General features: G+C 41.4%; 1 protein-coding gene across 2 annotated transcripts in view; it reads right to left on the bottom strand.

Annotated features, from left to right (window-relative positions):
- Positions 1–5,865: 5,865 nt before the first annotated feature.
- Positions 5,866–24,601, bottom strand: part of clcn2c (chloride channel 2c) — a 141,693-nt gene continuing 122,957 nt past the window's right edge. For both annotated transcript variants that reach the window (XM_070828773.1, XM_070828774.1), the window contains 4 exons: positions 14,312–14,350; positions 12,301–12,405; positions 8,501–8,587; positions 5,866–6,807 (listed from right to left, as the gene is read on the bottom strand). In XM_070828773.1, coding sequence (XP_070684874.1) covers positions 6,613–6,807; positions 8,501–8,587; positions 12,301–12,405; positions 14,312–14,350 — 426 coding nt within the window. In that variant the 3' untranslated portion in view covers positions 5,866–6,612. The remainder of the gene's footprint in view (positions 6,808–8,500; positions 8,588–12,300; positions 12,406–14,311; positions 14,351–24,601) is intronic.

The raw sequence follows: 24,601 nt of genomic DNA, 5'->3' as shown, positions 1-24,601 counted from the left end.
GCGGGTAGCGCGCAGTAGTAGAAGTGTTTCCAGAGAAAAGCTGTGGCAAATGAGAGTTGAGTTTTTTGGGCTGGAAAACCAAAATAATGAGACACGGATGATAATTTAGTGTGTGAACCCCTTTTTAAATGACATGGTCAGTTGTTACATTGTTGTTACAAATGTTATTCACTAGTGCAGCTTTAAACAGATCAATGGCTTAGATAGTACTTTAGAAAGTAGTCTTTACTCATTATACTATTTGTGCTTGTACCTTCAGTTTGTCCAAAACATGCTACTATCCAAGAAGAATGAAAGTCAAACCTATGATAAAGTAGGCCAGGTTGTAAGAAAATATTTTCCTTTTACCCAAAACTTGCTTTGCTGTCTGTTGGCATAAGGGAGAAAAATGAGAGGATGTTGATAAATGGAAGGATGTTAAGAAAAAGGTCTATCAAATCAGTCAGAAGAGCAACTGACCGCCCTGCCAGCTGCCTGAGAGTGAACATCCTCGGAGTGTGAAGGTGAGTTTCTGGAGTGATGCAACTGATGGACGCATCATATCAATAATCCAAATACTCCCAAACTCTGTTCTCAGATTTTTTCAGTTTTGTGTCCACATTTTGACTTTATTCTCAAAATAATATAATATTCTTCTGTAGCTTTCCTAACACAAGCCATACTGATCTTAAATGTTAGGTCCCCTGGCAAAAGGGTTGTAAAAATGTACTTTCATTAATCAAAGTAATTTCTGACATTTTTCTATCCTTGTTAGAGGACTGGACATTGATGAAGACACATACATACAGACAGAGAGCGTCTGTCTCCAGGGACCTGTCTGCACCTCTTACCGGCAGTTACATCAATCAGTCTCTACTGGGAGGCAGGAAGACTTTTCAGAGTGACGCCTTTATTTAATATTCATCAGAACGAGGGCGGCGTCAGCACGGACAGATGGCGCTCTGCTCCACAAGGCTCATCACCGCTCAAGTGTTTCTAACTTCATTCATCGCAAAACAGATGAGCGACTGCAGCCATGTCTTCTCTTTTCTGTGCCAGTCTTGGATCACTTGAACACACACACACACACACACACACACACACACACACACACACACACACACACACACACACACACACACAGGTTCATAACCTGAAAGAGGATGTCAAGGTGTTGGTGACACATCACTACTGCTACTAACTGGCAGATAGTGGATTATAGATTATAAGGGAGGTACAAAGCACAATATAATGTAGCGAAAACGCTACATGATCTCACACACACTCTCTCTCACACTCTCTCTCTAGAGAAGTCTCATGCTCCAACCTGAAACTCACCGAGGGACAGAGCTACTTAACGAATGAACTCGTTTAGCTCATTAAGCTTTTACCACTGCACTCTCCACCCATTACAGTCCAGATGCTCTCCTCTCACTCACACACGGCTAAATAACAGGATGGAGTGTGTGTATGCGTGCATGCTGTGAATGAGATCACAGCATGCACCAGAAGGAAGGGACAGGAAAACACTGGCAAAGAAACAAAAACACAGTCACATAATTGAGGCTGCGAAAAAAGTGTGTGGTTGCAGATCGTCACCGAGCCAACTGTTTCAGACTCCCAGTGGGAACACACGACCAGGAGCGGCACTGTGGTTGAGTTGGATTACTGAGGACTGCACTTGACTAACTTCAATATTTTCAGATTTGTTACGTTTACAACACTGAAGCAGCTGCTATACAAGAAGGGTGGGGCAAAGCCTTCAGGTGTCTTCAGCACAAACACACCCGAGTGTTTTATAGCACATTACTTCAAGTGCTTGTTCTAGAAAAGAGCCTTACCTTAGCAAAGTTCATTTCCACCATCAACAATGGCTGAAATAGCCACTACTGCTGCCATGTTCCTGTCCCAGATATGCTGGAAACAGCAAAGGAACTAACACCAACTTGGTTCATAATAAAGTACAGCTGACAGCTGAAACTGTACTGGAGGCACCAGGTTTTGACAAGAAAAAGAATGTATGGAATATGCTGCATCGATTTTAATCCTTTTAAAAAACTGTCCATCATGAGTCCGACAGTGTTTATATATAAATATATATATGTACTGAAGTTCAAATCTAGTTTGCTTTTAAAGGAAGTTCAGTTCAACAATTCTGAAACTGATTTTATTTGTCCAGCTTTCTGACAGTTTGATGGTTTCATTAAACTGTATTAATGTCTGTTTTTGTATTTAAACCTACAGTGTTTATCTGTCAGTTATTGGCTGAAACATATTTTTTTTAATTAATTTCTGCTGTAATGACAAATTAAAAGTGAAAGTGAGTTTCTGTTAAAATGGAATTAGTACAACTGCAGTTCACTGAGAACACTTAACCCCCAGTATGTCACTGATACAAAAAGACACCCCAATAAACACTTTTTAAGTTACTGTAATAAGATGCTCTTTTCTGTTGCAGCTTCATTTATGTTTGAGCAAAATTATGTGCATTTCCATTTTAAAAATGTCTTGATTAGTGCAAAGAAATAAGATCTGACAGTTACTATGTTCTTTAATAGTAAGGAATAAGTTGGAGGAGTTGGAATGGGACAGTTGTGTGTATTTATGGAAGACTTCTTATCTGATCCAAACGCAAGGTGTGTTAACCCTTTGACTCAATGTGCTGTAAAAAGCTTTGGGACAAAAGTAATTTGAACATTATTGTTGCATTACTGTGTTTGCTTCCCCCCAGGGAGGATCAGTGGGAGACAAAAACAACACTCCAGATGTTTTCCAGCTGTCACTAACGGGGAAGAAGAGGACACACTGAAACAAACCACAGCTGCAGAATAACACCGTCCTAAGACATCAAAAACAGAGTCATCCTCAGCAAAATACTCGTTTGTTAAAATCTCATTTATTCATCCCTGATATACAAAACAATGTTTTATTTTTCTGTGTGAAAAATAGTTCTGGATTTTGTTCAGCTCCTCCTGGTTTGGCCCTCGGGGTTTGCCGTAGTGGAAGCCTCCAGAATGTACTATGTTCAGTCCCTAAGAACCTAAGGAGTGGATAAAAGATAACCCTCGACAGCTGATGTGAGGATCTAGTCTTATCAAAGCCCCTCAGACTGAAGAGAGGATAGAGGGGAGCATGATAAAACTGACTCAACGTCAGTGCTTAAGTTGGGGGGGGGGGGGCTTGTATGAGAGTGCCAGCTACAGACCATGCAGCAGGATTCACCAGAGTCTTTTAAGACCAGACGGGGAAGGTTTTCCAAAGCCAAAACGAGGGACCTAAGCCATTTCTCTTTTTGAACCAAGGCTAAATAACACCTGAAGGTGCAAGTGGTGTCCTTAAATATCTTAATGCTGATTCAAGTGAGATTCTGACAGCCTTTTTTCAAGCTTTTGGGAAACCTTCCCTTTTAAACCGTCGTTCAGACATCACTTTATCACACACAAGCTCCTGTGTGGGCGTCGATTCTCCTCATATACATACATCTTTTTACACTTTTCAGGTTTCTTTACAAAAATAAGGTTATCTTGCATTCATGTCATCAATTAAAACTGGGTTACAAAGTGAGATGAACAACCGTTATTGCACAAATTGATTACGTACAAGTAGATCACCGATAAAAAGAATGAAAAATATTTTACAACTTCTACTTTGATTAATACAGACTAATAAATATGCATCTGCCTCCGTCTATAACTGTCATGTAGCAAATGAGATGAAAAATTGTGAACTGTCCGCAGAGGAGAAGGCTCTGGCAGAAGGCAGAATAATGAAAATCGATGAAAAGCACAAACAAATGAACAGGACCAAATCAGAGGAGTGGATCTCAGCCTGTCCCTGGGGCGAGCAGATGGGGGGGAGTGGGGGGTGACAACGACGTCAGGTTGCCTTGGTGATAATTGCACACCACGCTGACACATCATCCACCCTACTTACCTATTTGTGTGTGTGTGTGTGTGTGTGTGCGTGAAAAGTGCCTTGTCTACATGCGTATGACCAGAAAACACTGAGGTTGGCATAGTTTGCTTATTCCCATTGATAAAGAGATAGAGAGATGAAGGCACTTGTGAAATGAACATGTCACAGACAGACCACATGCTGGTTCCTTCAACATTACCTTCCCTCAGCATCACAGTTACATTTCTGTTTCGTTTTTCCTATCGGACAGCCACTGCGAGCCTTCTCCCCATTAGTGCTATTTGCACTTTACACATACATGTCTTAGTAGAAACGTTTCAGACTGCAAGTGAAAAGATGAAAAAAAGAAACAAAACAAAAGGACAGAATTAAACATTAAAATCGTCAAATGTGAAAAAATAAAACAAATATCATAAACAAGCTCCCCACATCTCTTTCAAAAAGAGAACAGTCTACCGTTAAGATGGTTAAGACATTAATTTATGATTTTACATTACAGGAATGATGTTAAATATATTAATCTGTAAGCATTACTTTGCTAACCCAAAGACCCCATCCCCAGTTCAAAATCAGGTGATGAATAAAGCTCATTGGATGAATAGAAGATGCCAATCAAACTGAAATAATCAGACAATATCAGTATAAAATAAGATACAGTAAAGACACAGTACGTACAGGCATAAGATGGCACACATCATTCATTCGTCACATATTCATTTCCATCAAGCTTTTGTTTTTGGTACATTTTGATCATAGGAAAGAGATCCCACGTGCACTCTCTCATGCAAAGCCATGCTGTTTTTCTTTCAGTGGCACGCAGCAAGACGAGACACCACCAAACATAAAATCCATGCAATGCATCAAATGCTGAAAAATCACAATGGAGTTGGCTATGAGTGCGTCTTTAAGGCATCCAAACACTTAAGAGTTAAATCTGCAGGTAGTAGTGGACATCTTTGCCTGGTCCAAACAATGAAATAAAAGCTACAAATATATATATAAAAAAAAAGGAGTGTGTCTTAAAGGGATGTGTATGAGTAAAGATTGGAGGAGGAAAAAATGGAGGGATGGAGGAGAGGGGAAACAAATCAATGTTTTTCTGTGGGTGTGCAGAGAGCGCACTGATGAGCTTCAAGCATTATGGCAGCCATGAATTATTAAATGCACAGTGCGTATACATTATCGGTCATGTCAGACTCAGACATCAGAAGCCAGGCTGCCATTAAAACACTGATGGCTCAAGCTCCAGCTGAATCTCTCGACCAAGTGGAGGGATCATTTAGTAAGGAGGAAGTCTGGACTTCTATTGGTAAACAAGGGGTCTTATTTTTCTTAGAATAAAAATAAGAAAGATTAAAATCACACATTGCTGCTCCCCTACTGTCATCTGTTGCTGTATATGTTGTGTGGGGGGGTTGCTATGTCTGTGATAGTGATGGAGGTTAGATAACATGGAAATCAAACGCAGATTGATGAGAGGGCCCAAAGCAGCTGGTTAGGTAATGATGTCTTCGTGCTTTCAGCCATCCATTTGCTCCCTGCTCTTTGTCTCTGCCCCGCTTCCTGCCCTCTCCATCCGCCCCAACCTTCTCTGGAACGCTTATTAAGAGCTATATTTAGATAAGCAGAAAACCTCGACGGTCGGAGTGCATCGCTGTGCTCTTGTTTGTGTGTGTTTCCATGCGTTTTTCTTTCTCATGTGAGGCTGCAGCGACAGTATGAAAGGAGTGTACGTTATGAAAAGGGCTACAGGTGCCTACACCACTGCCAACAGGCATGTCTGCTTGCATAGACTGTTCTCTCAACCTGACCACTAAGACTGGAAGTGAGGAGATGAGAGGACTGAGGAAAAGAGGAAAAATGGAATGGAGAAAAAAGACAAAACGAAGGCATTTGTCCCCTTAGTCCAGTGCTCGTCAATGGGACAAACTGTAGTGTAATTTACAAAGCAACGGTGCCATGGCAGATTCCAGTTCAACCCAGACCACCTGATCAGCCCGAAACTAAATTATTCAAGCTGGAAGAAAAGAATGAGAGACAAATAAAAAAAGTCGTATCAGAAATAGTCGTTTGCTACCTCTCTCTTCATGCACACTCACATTTTCTCATGTCATGCACTCACACTTGCACTACACGCATACGTTACTCTTCCTTGCTATCGTTGCTGAATTTCTCTACTCGAGTGGAAGACTCATTTCAAAGGATAACATTTGTAGGTCCAAACTTTGATCCCAACTCTAAAGATTCACAAGCTAAACAAAGTCTGCTAAAAAAAAAATCCCTTTTTTAAGATATCAACCCATTCCCAGTCCCTTGTTGGACTCGACCAGCTCTTTTTTCCCTCCTCATCCACATTTGCTCTGTTGTGGGTTCCCGAGGGTAAATGGAGAGTAGGGCACAGGTCAAGTTGTGTTCCACTCCCCTGTGGAGTGTCTGGCTTGGTCAGTGCAAGACTCCAGGAGGAAGCGCTGTTGGGTCCATGAAGCAAAGTGGATGGAGGAGGTGAAGAGGAGTAGATGAGGAGAGAAATGAGGAGCTATGAAGAGGCTGGTGTTGCAGTAGAACTCTTCCCAGAACTAAATATTGATCCTAAGCCCTGAGGATTTTTGCATGTTTGTGGCTTTGGGGGATTAAAGATCTCAATACTACCACCACCACCTCCTCCTCCTTCTCCTCCTCCTCCATCCGCTCTTCTTCCTCCTCCTCCTCTACTTTCTCTCACTGAGATTTCTCGTCGGACTCAGAAGGGGTGTGTTCACGGGGCAGTGACATGCTCTTGTGGCGATCCCACAGCTTGTGGAGCTCGGTGGCTTCATTCTCGCTGCTGCTAGTGCCGCTGTCCCGGAAACTGGCCAGAGGAGGACGCACCTTCACACCTTTCACTGTCACAGAGCCTTCAATAGCCTTGCGAAGCTAATGGAGAAAGACAAGACAGTTAGAGAGGAAGGCACAAAGGGCCTAGGACAAGGCAATCATGCAGCTAACACCCCCATGAAGCGCTGAATGTTTTTTATCTTAACCCACTGCAACTTAAAAGAACACTGTGGTATTTTTAAACCTGGGCCCTATTTTACATATTATGGTGTCTAAATTAATAGTAGGTACAAAAGGTTTTGGAACAGGTCCAGTAGATCACCTCAGCTGGCAGACACAAGACAGGCTGCAATGGCTGCAATGTAATCGTTTGGGGCAACTGCACCTGATCAAAGTAGGTCCACTAAAAGTGCTTGTTTTAGCCGCTGACAGGCTCAGACTGTTGATGTAAGTGTCAACAATATTATGGGATTGTGGGACATCGTGGGAGAATAGTATACATCCCTAGTACACTAAAATACTTACCATATTTACTATGCATCATTTCCCCCCAGATGTCAATATTCAAAGATACGGAAAAAGAAATACAGAAAACTCCTTTGGGCATTTTCTAAAAATATATTTTTATAGGACTGTTTTATTTATTGAAAAAGGAAAATGTGTATTTGTGATCTTATTTGTAAGGGACCGTGTACAATATTAAACATGAATGTTACCATTTGATGCACTGTGCCAGAGTTAGCTTAAGGCCTATTTTCATATGCAGTCTCCTATTCAATAATTTAATCATTTTCCCCATATTCTTAATTATCAGAACACAGTGGGTTTATATGACCCCTAAAAATAATCACAATCACTTTTGAAAGTATAGAAAAAAACCCAATATTCAGTATCCTAAACACATTGGAGCTGTGTGAAAGTTAGTTGCGATTCTCTACAGCCTCTTTCATCCCCCTCTCTCTGCTCTCTGTGTGACAGAGAACTACTGAGTTTTCTGTTTGCCCGGGCCGAGTTTCTCATTTGGCTGATAGGGTGAAGGATTTGGGTGCTACAGATCCTGTGGCAGTACTGAAAAGCGTGGCGTCTGCATGCTGTAGGGTGGAAATAATGCACTAAAATCACGCACAGAAACATGGCCAGCGAAGCTGTGATATAACAGTGTGTCTGTGTGACAGACAGGCAGACCGGGAGAGGCTGGGCTTTATCTGCCTTGGCTGGGTTTTTTTGTCTGCTGGTGGAACGCAGAACAAAAAAGCCTAAATGTCAGAGACAGGCAAGCGGCGCTGCACTTAGCAACAATCCTCTCACCACTTCCTGGCCAATTCACAAAGTGTGAGGGGTTTTCAGTTATTTGTGAGGTAGTAGAGATGGAAAGAGGGGGGTGGGCGAGGAGGTGGGGGTGGGGGGGGCAGAGAACAGACAGAGACAATAGAGACAGCAATATTAAGCAGCCTTTGTCTGTGACAGCACATAACAGGCAGAGGGAGGAGGAATCATTAATGTTGACTGAAATGTGTGTGTGTGTGTGTGTGTGTGCATGAATGCAGCCCAGTGACAGGCAGCACTCCTGATGATTTGGACAGTGATTTTACAGTTATGAAAGCAGTGAATATGCTACTGGTTTAAATATGACACTCAGCACTTTTAACTCGAAGCTAAAAATCCACAAAAAAGTCAAGAGGTATGAAAACATTAAGCACCTGATTAAATGAGAAAAAGATGCACACTGATCATGTAAAAAAATGCTGAAGAAAAGTTAAACCCCTCAATATGACGTGTAACAAGTTCCTACCTCTTTGAGGGAAACCACCCCGATGAGGCGCCCGATGCTGGTGACGTAGGCGTGGTCGAGGCCCAGCAGGGAAAAGATGGTGTGGGTCTGCAGGGAAAGAGCAGAGCTGGTTGGAAACAATCAGTGGAAGACTGAAAACAGTCCAAAGCAGAACAACGCTGTGCTGGGATCCTTCTTCAAACTGAAAACGAGGCTCTGCTCTGACAAATGCACCACTGACTTCAGTTATCCAACACTGACAACTTCATTCACAATGGATTCATTCAACTAGTCAAATGTTCTTAATGGGAAACGGTCACTTTGGAAAATGGGATGCAGGGACACTGAGGGTGTCTGACAGTGTCAGACAGATGCAGAGCAGCCACAGCAGGGCCATAGCTTTACTGTACCTATGGCTTACTATGGTAACATTAGCTAGCTGACTTCCTTGTTTTTTCATAGTTCATAGTTCACTGTTAAGAGTCTGTTAGTCTTGATCAAACCCAAGGCTAGCATGGTGTGAGGTTATGGTGCTGTGCTTGAACTCTGTAATGAATAATTTGATAATACCAATCACCGGGATGTTTTTGTCCTCTCTGGTTTGTGATTCTATGGGTTAGTAGGGATGTGTGAAGAACTCTACCTGCAGACTGGAGCCCCTAATGGTGATGACCACACATTAACCCGTGACAGCTGTCTCACGAATGGGGCCAAACACAGGTTGATGATGTTAAAGCGCAATGATTCGCTTGTATAAAAAGGGGTGTAAATGTCAAGACCAATTTCTAATAATAGTGTTCAAGTCAGTGTCATCATTTACATGAGTTAAGTTACAGGCCTTAATGTGGTGAATCCAAAATTTCAAAGCACCTTTTCAGCCAACCTATACTGATGGTTTAATGTGTCACTATGTGCTATTAGTGTCATACATGTCTTTATTCCTACATCTCCACTTTGTCTTTCAGCTGTTTACATTGTTAGGTTTTGCATGTTTTTATTACCCTGCTCTATTTCTACTCTCTGCCTTATTAGTACTGTGTTTTCTGACGCAATGACTCAGTCTTCCCCATGGGGATCATTAAAGTTTCATTTAATCTTATCTCCGCCACTAGAGTTACTGTGGAGGCATGTGGCTGTGTGCAGCTAAAAGCAAAAAGAGCAAGAGGTCAAAAACTTCAGTGGCGGATCAGAAAGGTTGCAGGACTGATGCCAGCTGGACTTTTTGTTCTAGACCCTTTTAGTGTTTAATGGGACTTTCTGCTTAGCCAGAATGGGCATTTGGGACATCTGAAATTGATCCCACTGTGCCAAGCAAATGGAAGCTGTGCCAAGAAAAAGATTGTTAAGTGTTTTTAGGCCAGGGCCAGTTGTAAGGTAATCTGTCAGAGACTTCCCCACAGGAGGATACAGTGGCTTCTTGGGGACAGAGTCAGCTCCCCTCCAGCTGATCCTATTCACATCTATTTAAAAACAGTTACTCACTCATTAAAGGTGCTGCAAATAGCATTACAGAATTAACTGATCATCAGAACAATGTGGTACATTATGACTGTAAACAACCACGAGCTGGATCAGCAGAGCCCACCTTTTGCACTGCATTGTACAACATGTAATAGGCTTTTATCATTAGATGAAAACCTTTAGCACAACCATAGACTGTATACAGCATAGACTATAGGGGGATTGCATGCTGGGCAATTTCTTGGCCACAGGCAATAACTTTTTGTACGGATTAAACGAATGAGATAAAACGTGTTAATTAGTGAGCTCTCAAGACAGCACCAGGCTAGTGCCGCCCCCCCCCCCCCTCCTGTTTTCAGTCTTTATGTTAAACTAAGCGAACTGACTGCAGCTTCATTTTCAGGCCTCTCAGGTTCTGAGAGTGAGTCTGAGAGATTGATATCTGAAAGCCTGTGCACATAACTAGGAAATGTCTGAGTAAATGAAAAGGGCTCACTGAATGGTTTGGTGCGCATAAAAATGATGTGAATCATATGCTGCGGACGTCACAGGGTTTACCCAACTGAACACTTACGAGAAAGTTCGTAATCATCCTCAAAACAACGAATGAGGGAACATCTTGGCTAATGTGCAACAAGGAGCACTGAAGCTGTTCTGGATGCTTACCACACCTTGCTCAGACACTTAGTATTACTTTCATCTGTCACCGGGCTGTATGGTTTTTTTTCTTTGGGTGAGGCCATTCTTTAATGACATTCACAACTTCTTTTCTCTGATGAAAATTAACAAGATGATGGACATGTGGGTTCTGTGAGTCCTGTCCTCTAATAAGTGAAACGGGCCAAGGACCAAAATCCAGACCACAGTGTCTGCAGAAAAATATTGTCATGTAAATATTTCAAGAAAAAGATTTGTCTGTTACAAAAGGGCCCTCAGACAAACAAACCCCCCCCCCCCAACCAACACACACACACCCATGCAGTGGCAGTAGTGGCAGGCGGTGTTTAATATGCTGAGGGAGACTGTGCATGCTATTTGGCTTTTGGCAGTGTGCAGCGGAGGGAGCGGAGATGTATTGGTGCAGGATCCCTCTCTTAAATGTTTAAAGAGTAATCATACAGGGCCCAGAGGATATGAGACAGAAAGAGAGAGAGAGGAGGAGAGAGAGACAGAGAGAAGGAGATGGAGGTAGCATTATGAATGGAGAACATTAGGCACTGCCACAGCCGCTGGCAAGCCAGAAAGACTCAGTGTGCGTGTGTGTGTGTGTGTGTGTGAGAATACTGGACGCCGAGCCTCTTTCAGCCTGTGTGTGTGTGTGTGTGTCGCAGTAAGAAAGCTAAATCAACACAAACTAAAGCTCCTTCCACCTTCTCTCAGTGGGGGAAAACTTGGCTCAAGTGTGTGTGTTTTTTTGGCTGTTTGCTCCTTCAACGTCACTACACACCACAGGATCACCAAGAGTATCCACGGTATTGGAACTGGTGGAAGTGCCTGCTGGAAGGGTTCATGAATGATTAACATACAGTATGTAATGATGGATTCATTTTCAAAAAGAGAGTCCTGACGTAAAGATAATCCAGGTGCAACTTCTGTGTCCCTACCTTCAAAGCAGCCCAAACATGGGACAAATTGTTGAAAGTTAAAGAGTTAAAAAAAAAAGGTTGTCGACCCCCTGAAAGAGACTTACGTACAACGGGCTAGTTGGTTATGCAAGCAAACTGTGTTTCTAAATGGCCACCAACACCATTAACCATTAGGTACATTCCTCCACCTGATTTAGTGTGTAGAAAAAATGACTTGTGTCATAAAACTTAAAATAGCTTGACTGCTAACTTTCAGTGCACAAATGTGATCACTTAAGTCCCATAGATCCTTTGTGTCACTTAGTTAATACACAAATGTACAAAATGACATGGAGTACCCAAAGACATCAGGAACAGGTCTGCACACTGTCCCCAATGTCAAAATAAACAGTGCTTAGTCTGTTTTAGTCAGTTTTAGTTCTTTTGCATCTCCTATTTCATTTTACTATTTTCAAATGCTACGTGTCTTTCTAAAACAAGCTTGTGTTTCTTTTAAATCTTGTCTTCATGTCTTTTTCAGTCTTATGTAAAGCACTTTGAATTGCTTCCTTGTTGAGAGGGGCTATACAAATAAACATGCCTTCCCTCAATCAGTTAATGAATGCTGATGGTCTTCTTTCCATAATTGAAGCAATTGTCGTACATCAGGAATCACTCAAAAGTGTGAGGTATTTAGTGTGTTTTTTATCAGTGTGTGACTAAAGACACACACCTAGCAGCAAGGCTACACAGATACACACAGAGGTTGAACCACAGTTGTGTTTCCCATCAGACCTTATGCAGCGATGTGCGCTCCACCAGCTGGAACGGGGCGGGGTCGATCTTGCAGTTGTTGAAGTTGACCTGCTCATCAAGCTGCATCTCCTCCCACTCTGCAATCTGCAAAACACACAGAGGAAGGGGGGGGGGGTACTTGGGGATGAGAGATAAACACTAGAAAGGGACAGCTAACAAAAGAGGGAGCAAAAGAAAAGAAAGTCTTTGTGGCATTTAAGGACTTTCATCAGTCAAATAACAGAGGTAATCAAATAAAGTGCATCATAGCTAATCATACCAGGCAGATGTTACAGCCGAGCTGTGGCTGACTCTCTGACTGTAACCCCTGGAGTGACATGTGTAACAGACTCTGACACCAGGCATAAAGACGTCTGTTAACAGTCACTAATCAGGAAGAAAAGACATCAAATAATCCCATACCACCTCCTGACAAATCTCCTCCCTCTGATAGACAATCAATGGACTGGGGTGCTGCACTGAACGGCTCTATAAATCATACTGGACCTAAAACGATGGACGGTGAGGAAGGTGAATGAAGGCGAACAAGGAAGGGACGCGTGGAGGGAAGCAATGACATGGCAGACGTATGAGAGGTGAACGATGAGTGATTCCAAGAGTGAAAAGAGGGGACGGGGGGAGAAAGTGTGAGGAATGTGCGTCTGACAGAGAGGAAATGAGAGGTGCTGTTGATGGATGAATTATGAATGATGTCATATCCAAAAATATAAGACCATCGGCCCGTCTGAGGATACTGAGGAATCTGAAAAGCCAAGTCTGTCGTGGTGTGATGTCATCTGGTGCAAGCTGAGATTTGAGACATATAAAAAAGGTATTTGAGGACTGATATGCAGACACCTAAGGAAAACTAAGGTGACAGTTGATATAAAGGAAAACACTCCTCATGTTCTGTGTTTCTGACTGTCCACCAACAATGAACGGATCTAACAATCATTGTGTGTGTGTGTGTGTGTGTGTGTATCACAGCCTGATATGTGCTTTCTATGTCCCATAGAGCTCCATCATTTTCCAAAACCTATTAATGAGCCACACTGTTACACCAGCTGACATCAAAACTCTGCCTGTTCTTTCACAGTCTTTGAGCTGAGCGGGTACGATCTCCTGGGAAAGTGTGTAAACCTTCACAGTGTGGCGCTACACCACCAACTATGGGTCTAACTGCTGTGGATGCAGATGTTCTTTGGTTTTCTTTTGATCTCCAGTCTGGTCTTGTATCAAAGTCTGCTTTCTTTTGAATAGTTTTGCTCTTATTAGAATAGCTTATCTTTGACATCAGCAGAATTAAATGTGCCAGCGTTTTGTAATCACCATTTGTGTCAGCGGAGGCTGCCTGTTGCCACTATTCATCAAGATACATAGTCATGCTTTACAAACTGCACTGTCCACCCATTTTGGGAAATTATGCAGCCTCTTCAAAAAAACCTTAAACTACAATATTATATATTATATAATATATAGTCATAAAAATATATAGTAATTAAAATCCATCTTGCGCCTTTCCTCCAGTCCAGCTCCCTGGCGCTGCTCAACGTTTTCTTTAAGCTTATTGTCGTTACTGGTATCGGATCCTGACGGTCGGTCTAATCAGCACCCCAGCTGAACATAGCTTTTGCGTCTCTCTTGTCATCGATACGGATTACGGCACTTCTCGGATCCACTCGGCAATTACTCATAATGATAAACAGGCCCAGGACCAACTGCAATAAAATGTAGATCAATACCCATATGGGTCCCAGGCTGGCACTGAGATCCTAGGGTATGAGTAGACCTGTGAAGACCTTAGTCATAGTCCCTTCATGACTGAATTTTTGAGTTTGCAGCTCTTCAACACTTCAAAGTCACATTTTAAAACAACAAAAGGCATTTAAATAAGCAGATTTAACTGTATAAGCTGCTCTCTGATTGGCTGATAGCTGGTGATCCCGTGCTGCTGTACACTAATTGGTTGTGAGGTGTGTGTGTGTCTTGTGTGACTGGCTGTCTGTCTTACCTCTCTGATAGTCATATCGTCCTCCACGTCTCCGTCGTCCTGTAAAAAGGAGGCGACAGGAGAGCAGTGAGTGCACGCAGCAAAGATATACAGAATACACACTAAACGCAGTGAAAGTACGCAACACAGATTCACAAGCAGTGAACAAAGGCTAGATAAACAATGGTGTCCAGTTGGTTATTATCTCCATAAACATTTATTTGTATTTTCCACTGCACCCCCAGGACGACAGTGCACAGAAGGTAAGATGAAATACTGAAAACACATAATCACCCATGCATCACATCATAAGTGTTATACAGCGCCGCCGTCTTGAGACAGATGGACAAAAATGGAATGAGTGACTAAAGGAGCGACTAGAGTACATTTAATGAGTGCGGGGGATGTGATGTATGAGATGTCAGAGCAGATGATCATTATAACGATGGATCTGCGGCGCACTCCGAGCTCACGGCTCATAACTGACAGGCTGCCACTGACACTGTTTGACAAGATGGAGTCAAACTAGCAACCCTGTGCTCTGCAGAGGAGCGCTGAGAATAACGTAGCAGGCTGGGTGATGGAAATACGCTACCGAGTGTGTGAGAACATAACCGCAGGGTGTGTATGCAGCTCTGTGAGTGTGTGTGTGTGTGTGTGTGTGTGTGTGTGTGTGTGAGCGCGATGGGCTGTGAAATACTATTTCAAAGTGTTTAGTCATGTGCTTGTGTACAGGTATTTACTTTCTCAGGGTTGAATGCAGGAAAACATATGTGTGTGTGAGTGTGTGTGTGTTAGAGATACGGAGAGAGTAAGCGTGACCCAGGGGCTGATGGGAGCCCTGAGCTCATTTATCCTCATCGCTGTGGTGGCCGACCTGTTGGTAACCCTAGCAACTGTTGCCGCAGGGTGCCCTACTGTAGCATTATGCAAGCTGAGGCCAGACGTGCCTAGAGTTGATGAGACAAAACAAACACACACACACACACACACACACACACACACACACACACACACACACACACACCCTACAGCACTTTATCTCTGTTGTCTCACTGATCATTCTGCTTGTCACAAGGGCACTCTGAATGTCGCCAAGACACAATGCTGTGGTAAAACTTAAGAAAAATGGGAAGAAAATATCCCTTTGGTGTGTGTATGTGTGTGTGTATGCAGATGAAGGAAGGTGTTTTTTAAGAGACAGAGTGAGGTGGGTCTTTGCATGCAAAAGAGGTGCTTTCAGAAAGATTAGCTGCTCTATTAAGAGAGCAAATCTCTGCTTCTGGATATATGAGTGAGACAGAAGTGTGTGTGTGTGTGTGCGTGCACAAGTGTGTGTGTGTGTGTGTGCCCTTGTATTACACACTTGATGGGGCCAGACACCCACAGTATGGGGCCCACAGTGTTTTGTGGGGCCATTTGGATGGATCCTACTGGTAGAACAATGCTTTTCTGAACTATGTTGTTGTTACTGACAAAACTAAAACATTTGTTTTGGTGATGGTTAAGGTTAGAGTAAGGGTCATATATCAGGGATGGGTTAGTGTGTTTTAGTTACAGTGTACACTGTATCTATAGGAATAAAAGATTAGGAAACAATCAAAGCCCGCTACTAATGAGACCAAATGTCATATCTGATGTCCTGGTTAAGGTTAAGGATACGGTGTGAAATGAAGGTTAGATTAAGGTTTGGGTTAGGCAATGCAGTGTGTGTGTGCATGTGAAGTGGGATAGTAAACTGTCAGTCTGTGACTGAAATCAGAGAAACTGTGCGGGCATATTCAAATAGGACCTCAATGAGCACGAGTGTGTCTGAGTGTGTGTGGGGGTGTGTAGTGGCGGAGAGAGTGTGCTGACAATAGGCAGATGAAGCTGTATTGCTCGCGTCGCAGCTTCTGTGACCAGACAAAGATTAGAAAGGTCTGTTACTCTTCCTTTCCCTCACTCCCTCCTCCTACGGCGATCCATTTTTACTTCCATTCAAGACTAGGTCAGCAGGGAACACACACACACACACACACAGTGGGGTTATGAAGTCAGCTACAGTATAGTACATAAGAGAGGCTCATGGTATTGTTACCATATTGCTCATTATTAGTCATATTCCCATTGTGCTATAGTTGCTGTTATTATTTTGGTATTTGGTACACTTTGTTGTTTGTTGCACCCTGCGTGCTTCTGTTCGAGGTTTCTTCCCGTTAAAGGGGAGTTTTTCCTGCCACTGTTGAGTAACTACTATGATGATTTGAGCTGCCCTAGAGGATTACATAGCTACTGTAGTATCTTTGTAGCCCGTTTTGTGCCTGTCAGGTGAGGTGATCTATTGAAAAGTTTATGTTCCTACCAGTCATTTCGAGCCCAAAACATGCAAAACTGAGGCCCAGGTTTAAAAATACAGAAGTTACCCTTTAAATAGCACAGATGATCTCAAACACAAATAGAATATTCATTAGCATCATTACCAGCAGGACCCTACATTCTGTCCTCTGAACAGTTGTTGGTACAGTGATGACAAAAGACGCTTTTAAGTTTATAGCTCATGCTTATGCTCAATATATTAACATTCTCTAATTGCTGCCTGTAACGTACACTGAATGGTGTGAGAGGGAAACATTACTACAATAATTACTTATCACTCATGCAGGCAATTACCTGCTGATTTCCCTGCTGCTGATGCTCATTTTGCTCATTGCTTTCAAATGTTATTACTGCCTTATGTATCTTATTAGATTGCAGGGATTGCAACACAATTGTGAAATAACATCATTAATGACTTTGTTGAAACTACAGTGGTGGGAACAATAATGATGCGGTGCTGTGGCTCATTTGCAGCAGCTTTGGGAAAAGTTGTGAAATGGAGGGTAGTTAATCTTAGTGACCACCTCTTAGTGGTTAGGAAACAGCCAAAATCACTGGCTGCACCTTATAGACACGAGAATATCTGTACAAGAACCATCAACAGCCCAAACTTCTTTTTTTACCATCGTCCTTCAATTAGTGCTCTCAAACCTGGAGGTGTCAAAAATCTTTTCACCCTCAAAACAAATTATAGTCAGCGTGCCAGAGTCATGTGCTCTAGATAAGTCCACTCTCTCTCCGGTGTATCTCCTCTGTGTTGTCTCAAATTGTTCAGGAAATGATAACATCCTATCCCCTGAATATTCTTCCAATCAGATACCTGAAGGATAATTTTAATGGAGTCAGTGCTGCTGTAACTTTCTTTCAATGGACCTGTTTTGAATGTGCTAACACTAATGACTTTAAAAATTAACACCATATTTCAAAACCCCCTTTCTTGCTATATGGCACCTATAGTTAATGTTGCTAACCTTTAGTTGTTTTTTTATTAACTACTAGCATGTTTCAAACTGGTGGTTTGCCTAATGTGGTTGTGTCATTTAAAGTTAAGAAATGTCTTTGCTGGAATAGACTTTAATGATATACAAATGGGTAGTTTAGAAAAGGCTGGAGTGTTGGCCAATCACAAGCAATCATCTATCTTACCAGGGAAATGGGAGGGTGGGGGTAGATGTCACTGTAGAACCACGAGCTGTAAAATAACAATACAATAGTATATAAAATATAATACCTGACGCTTTCTCATGTGGGGATTCTTGAATCCTTAATTCCTGAATCGTTGGGGCTCTGTCTTAATTAAAGAGTTTGGTCTTGACCTCTCTTTATGTAAAGAGTCTTGAGATAACGCTGTTATGAACTGGAGCTACATAAATAAAGATTGATTAATTCATTGATTGATATATATGCATATGATTTATGTTGTTCTTTAAAACTGATACATGCATGTATGACCTTGACTTGTTATAAATGCATATATGGAGAAATTTGTATATTTCAAAGTTAACAAACATGTAATTTAAAATTTTAACTTGTTTTTAATAGTAATTTTGTAATTTAATCTAAAGTTACTGACATTATGTTTTGCAATTTGAAGTGTATTATGTTATTTAAACTCTCCTAAAATGTAATATAATTTAATTATTAAACAGCATTTTGATCAAGTATAAAGTGACTTATTATTATTATATTAGTATTATTATCTTTTTAACTCTCACTTTAACTGAGCTGCTTCAGGTAGCTGTCCAATTTACATTTACACCTGGCAGTTACTAGGTGTGTGAACATATAGTAACAATGTACCTGTTTTTGTGGTTTTAATGTGGTGTTCCACTTAGTAAACACTTATGCTACAAGTTTGCTACAAGCTAAGTTTGAACTAAAAGTCAAAACATCAACTTCCATTTTTAAGAGATATACTTGATCTCTCTGAACAAAGGGAGGAAAGAAAGAAAGTGCACTTGCTTCTAAACTGCACATTAGCCATTTATAATAGAATCTTCCTAGTTTTTCTGCAGCTGGGCGCCAAAATTACTGAAATGTGTGTAACAGGCTTCAGCATTTGGGGACTCCAGAAGTCACAGTGACTTAGCTCATTGTCTCCCTAAATCACAGATACTTGTGGAATTCTGCAGTAATTTTTCCCAGTAATGTTGGACAAACACGTCACAGCAGTTCTTCAATTCTGCTTCTTCTGCAAAGATCAGATCATTCCTCTCAAGGCATTTATTCCTCCCTTCAGATCCATATTTACATTCTTTACAAAATACCACCCCAAGAACTGCTGTTCTCTCTTTAATCATCTTTCTCTTTGTGGTTGCTTTCAAAGGTGAACAACTGACAATATGTCTGCTTTCAACACATTTCTTCACTTGGTTTTGATCCTGGGCCTTGTTTTTTGTGTTCCCAGTCACAGTAGGTGATACTGATGCAGTGGAGTGTGAACAGCAAAACTACTCAGAATTGAATTTGAGTAGAAAAGCTGAGAGAAGGGCTCTACACACACACACACACACACACGCACACACGCACCCCCCCACCATTGTTAAGGCAGCAAGCAAAGAGGACTCATATTTCTCTCCCAACACTGCAACTTGTCTTTTCTTCTCTTGCATCATAGGTATGTTTGCATGTTCCCATGTAAGTGTGTGTATGCCGAGAAAGAGAGAATGACACATATTCCCCAATGAGCTAAAGAAACAAAAAAAGAAAACCTCAAAGAAATAAAGACGGAGAGACGAGGTGCCAAAACACTGAGCCCACAAGCCATCATAAATAAAGCATGGAGGCATTACGACGACGCAAGAGTGGGGGGAAAATAATGAGAAAAACAGCCAGGAGAGACTGGGAGGCTGGGCCGCATCATTTCTCTGAAACAGACTACTGATGTCATTTACCCTGCATCAATATTTCACAGTCTGGATGGACAGGGAAGAGGGGAGGAGGGTGGAGGTGGACAGATGACAGAGATACAAAATAGGTGAAAAGTCGTAATGATGGATGAAGAGAGTGAGGCAGATCCAGAAACAAAGAATAAAAGAACAGTGAGAGTGGAGCTAAAAGAAAGGGAGAGGGGCAGTAATAACTTGATTTCTCTTTTGCAGTGGGGGTGTAACTCAGAGGTCATTGGGGGGGAGGTGGGAGATAAAATTGCTTGTCCATACTCCTGCTAAGGCTCAGAGCCTCGATGGATTCATCGAGATGCTGTAATCAGCATTGCACTCTGCTACATGCACTTCGTATACACTGTTGAATGTTAACAATAATTCCTGATGACATGGGAAACAAGCCCACGGGCTTAGTGTACTATAAATGCACACACACACACACACACACACGCACACACAAAGCGCTAAAGGGGCTCATTACGAATCAGTTCACTGCAAGGCAATAATGACTAACATGCTTCTAGGCCCACTTAACACATCCAAAAATTCACAGTGCTAATAATGTACCATCTGTCTCAGCACTGACCATACGATACACTCCTCCTGGGTGCATTCAACAAATCACTGTACTTTCATCAAATTACAACCTGCAGTGGCACATGAGGGCAACTGGAAACTTGACTGGTGTCCACGAATTAATGGTAAACTTAAACACGTTAAAAATGTATAGGTAAGGCATAACTCAAAGTTATAGTACACTTATTATATTTAACAGCCTTTAACAAATTTGTCCCGAGGTTAGTCACTAATGCCCAAATTATGGGTTGTGGCATACTGTATGTTGTATGTCACAGAGGGCTGATCTGGATTGTGCAAGGGTTTACTTAGGGATAAAAAGTGCCAGTGTATGCAGGGGATAAAAGTGCTGGAATGAAACCCAGGATTAGAAAACTTGTTACAACAGCTTTCATGTTAAGTAATTTAAGCAGTAGATTTGTTCTCAGTGTTCGTCATCTAAAACATTCCATGCACAGGCTGTCTCTTTCTTATTAAAACAGGTTTGATTGCAGGTCAGGGGATGAGAGGATGAGTGATAAAGGAATAAACGAGTGTGTGACTGCAGTAAAGTTTGATGCTGTTATCTATATCACCAACATATATAATGTAGCGCTGACCATATGACGAGTATTTAAGTGTTTAAAATGGACCTTTTAAAGAAAAATAATATAATGAGACAGTTGAATTAATGAATAAAACATGATTTTTTTTTTTTAAATGAAAATTTTACAGATGCACAGAAATTATTTACCAGTTAACTCAGTGTGTTCACGTGCTTTGTATCACTTTTAATCATTTGCTCATATTTACATTATGGTCTGGGACAAGGAATTTCTGGTGAAACATACAACCTTCCTTTCATTTTATTTGAATTTATTTAGTCTTTTGTCTGAAAAAGGGTCTTCAAAAACCTATTTTGTGTAATATTTGTGTAGCTGTACAATCTAAGCTCAGTTTATCATTTCCAGAAATACATAGGACATGAATGTAGTCGATGGAGGATAGTGCCCTTGATGCCCTACTAAAAATGAGATTTTATACCACATACTCATGGTGACAGACAATTATACAACTGGGGGATCCTGGTGATTAAGACACAAACCATGTCACTGCAACATTCCTGCTTCGATTGCGACTGTGGACCTTTTTTTGCTCGTCATACCACTCTTTCTCTCTCCATGTCTACTGTCACTATAAAAACGGCAAAATGCCAAAAGGATGGATAAATGAGGTTTATAAAATGCCATTTATGTGACTCCATTTCCATTGTCTTTCAGAATTCTTTTACTCTGCACGTCATTTTACTGTCTGCCTGAATGGGTCTTTGTGCGGAGTACAGTAGGGACTGTAGTCGATGCCCCTCCTAAATTTGCTCTCACTGCTGTCATTAAAGTCGACTTCTAACATCTAACTAACTTCTAACTTACATCAGGAAAGAAAAAGTTTCAGGAAAAAAAAAAATTTTGTTCCACTAGAAGTAGACAACTTTTTTACTTCTTATTATAAAGTAAATGTTGATTGCACAGTGTAATGGCTGTAGAATAATGACACATGTGTACATGTACATCCTGGTAAGCCTTGCTATCACTCTACAGTTCTGTCTGACCCTGAGTACGGCCTCGTGAGAAAATACTTGATTTACAGTATGGCACGAAAGAACTGCATCAACCATTATGCATCCAAACCACCAGTCAGTTGGCATTCTTTCTATTTTATCAGCTAATAGTACAACCTGCCAGCCAGATGTTTTACTCTGCCAGCACTAAGATCAGAGTTTGGTCATTTTCCTGCAGTGGACTTTCTAAAATGAGCACTAGTGAAAGCTTCTTCATTCTGTTATGATCAAAGAGTTGCTGATCTGGTTGTCTTTGCGACAGTGGTGCCATACCACCACCTAGAAACGTTTTTAAAAAGAATATGACACTGACGTAGTTACCAAATCAGATTAATACTATCAAATAAACTACACGTTTATTGACACATATTTGACAGTAATAATGACAGATGATCAAAAGCTGAACTTGAGGACTTAGAGCTTAAAAACCATCTCTGCAATTGTCACAAATCCCATGAGGGCTTTATGTTGCTGGGTGTGCAGAGAAACCCCCTACAGGACACTTGGATGTTCCTGAACCCCCACTGTAATGTACCTGCTAACTAATAGGCTTAATAAAACATGTACTTTCCGAGGAATAATGCAACATGCTGAGATAAATCAATAACGAGATGCATTATGCCTTTTGATTTCACACCAATGAAAACTGTGGTGCAACAATTATGGCTTTTCAAAGTTGTTAAAACTCTGACCTTTAATGCAGCACCCCGCCAGGACAATCAATGAGATTTTTAACTGACAAAGTGCACCCATGCTGTGTTCTTGCGCAGACATCCCCTCCAAAGCAGACAGACTATGTAATAGGCAGTGCTCCTGCTGTAAATGTGTGAAACTGGTATATTTTGTTTTGATTAATCTTTTCATTACTACAGTTGAAGAAGTGCATTTCGTCATTCACCTCAAACTTAAGTTCCTCCGGTGTAACACAGTCTCCGTGGTCCTGCCACACAACTCAGCAGGGGCACTGTGTTGTCATGGTGTGAAATACACGCCCGAGGGTTCACATTTTACGCCACCAAATGAAAAAACACTCCCGGTGCTCCTCCTCTGTCACTAATTTCTAACTTTTTGTTGAGCTCCTCAAGGCAACTGTGACTTCTGCTGTGTAATTGCACAGCATGGATTGTGTTCAGGAACCACAGTGTTGAATTTTGGGAAACTTTTTGGTGAGATTTCACAGCCAAGACTGGTCTTTTTAGAGAACAACAGAGCCATTGAACAAATAGAGACATTAGAAGAATAATGCTGGACATGGTGTTGGGACCATTTGACATCCATTGGATGGATATGATGGGAGCAGTGCGTGATTTGAGAACACAATTTTGACCGTGTTTTTCCTCACTTCATCAAAATTGAGATTTAACAGTGTAATTTATCAGCTGTATAGCACTGGATTACACACAGGCCCTGGAGCGATGGATGAAGAATGGTCTGGTACCACGCTTGTGAGTGGTTGAGAATGTGCATAGACTTCAATAACTGGCCCTCGAATATGAAACTAATGAAGCTCCTTAAGTTCGTCAAGTATAAATCATTAATAATGCTAATAGAGTTACACTGACACAATGACTGAAAATCAGAGAGAAGAGTGTGTTCATGTATTACATTCATATTCAAGGAATGTTGGGGACAATTACAGATCTCTATTAAGATCTGCAGACCAAGTAACTTAGCTTGGGTACTTAATTCAATGAAGGGCATCCATTGCAGAGGGCAGCAGCACCACACTGCACCACACTGCACCACACTGCACCACACCTACCTGACAGCTAATGGGAACATGGTTCCCACTCTTCACTGTCTTCCCCACTCAAGTCAAATGTAAAATTTTCGGACTTTTCGATGACTTTCCAATACTAAAAAGCATGAAAGCAGAGAAACTGAAATCAAGACTTAACGTCACAAAACATATTGGTTTGGTGAATAAACAATTTTAAATTTTTTAATAAGACGCACAAGATTTCCTGATTTTTGATGACTTGCCGGAAGAATTTATGAAATTCCCCAAATTTCCATGTCTGGAAAAGACTTTTCTAAATTCCATGTCTGGAATTCCATTACCCATGTGCACAAACTAGTCGCTTCACTACAGAAATCTGCTGTGGACAGTACAAGGAAAATAAATCCACGTGAGCTGAAAATCTTTCACCTAAAAAAATATGGGCTCATCCAAGAGAGAAGAGGAAAAAGAGAGACTGATAGAAAATAACACAAACATCTTTATGTTACATTCTGAGATTAGTCAGAGTTTGAGCCATCACAGCCAAATTCTACACACACCGTCCATGGTTGCATAGCCAGCTAGCTACAGCTATTGTCTGTACCAGACCATCCTCATACCAAAAACAAGTTAAAATGACCAATGTTTACTTCAGCAACCTCTAGTAGCCTTACTTATCATGACAGGAGCAAAGCAGATTGTAAGGTGATGTAGTATAGTGAAGATTAAGGAGAATGGACGGGTCAAACGCAGGACTTTCACCCTGCTCCTGTTCCTTATTTTAACTTATGTCACATCTGTAACATAACTTATTTCAACCTAAACCACCATCTCCCAAACCTAACCATGTAGTTTTGGTGCCTAAACCTAACCAAGCTGCGATTGTTTGAAAATGTTAATGCGACTAAACTGTACATGACATATGTAACTTTTGGTTGGTCCCCATCCATCCTACAGGGGTCACTGAACATGAATGTCATTTTGGGAATCACTGGAAATCAACCTATTCTGTTGTTTTTCTATAAGGATATGTTGCCTGTGCAGCTGGTGTATTGATGTTTGGGGTGGATAAACTTACACGTATGTCTCTAATGTCTGGATGGTTAAGTGGCACTGAATCAGTAGAAAAATGTGGTGATATTTGACAGCTGTGTGTTAGTAAGCAACTTTTAAAC

Source organism: Pempheris klunzingeri, chromosome 4, assembly GCF_042242105.1.
Source record: "Pempheris klunzingeri isolate RE-2024b chromosome 4, fPemKlu1.hap1, whole genome shotgun sequence".
Classification (NCBI taxonomy): Eukaryota; Metazoa; Chordata; class Actinopteri; order Acropomatiformes; family Pempheridae; genus Pempheris; species Pempheris klunzingeri.
Note: the sequence above shows the minus strand (reverse complement) of the source record. Positions and strands in the feature narration are given on the sequence as shown.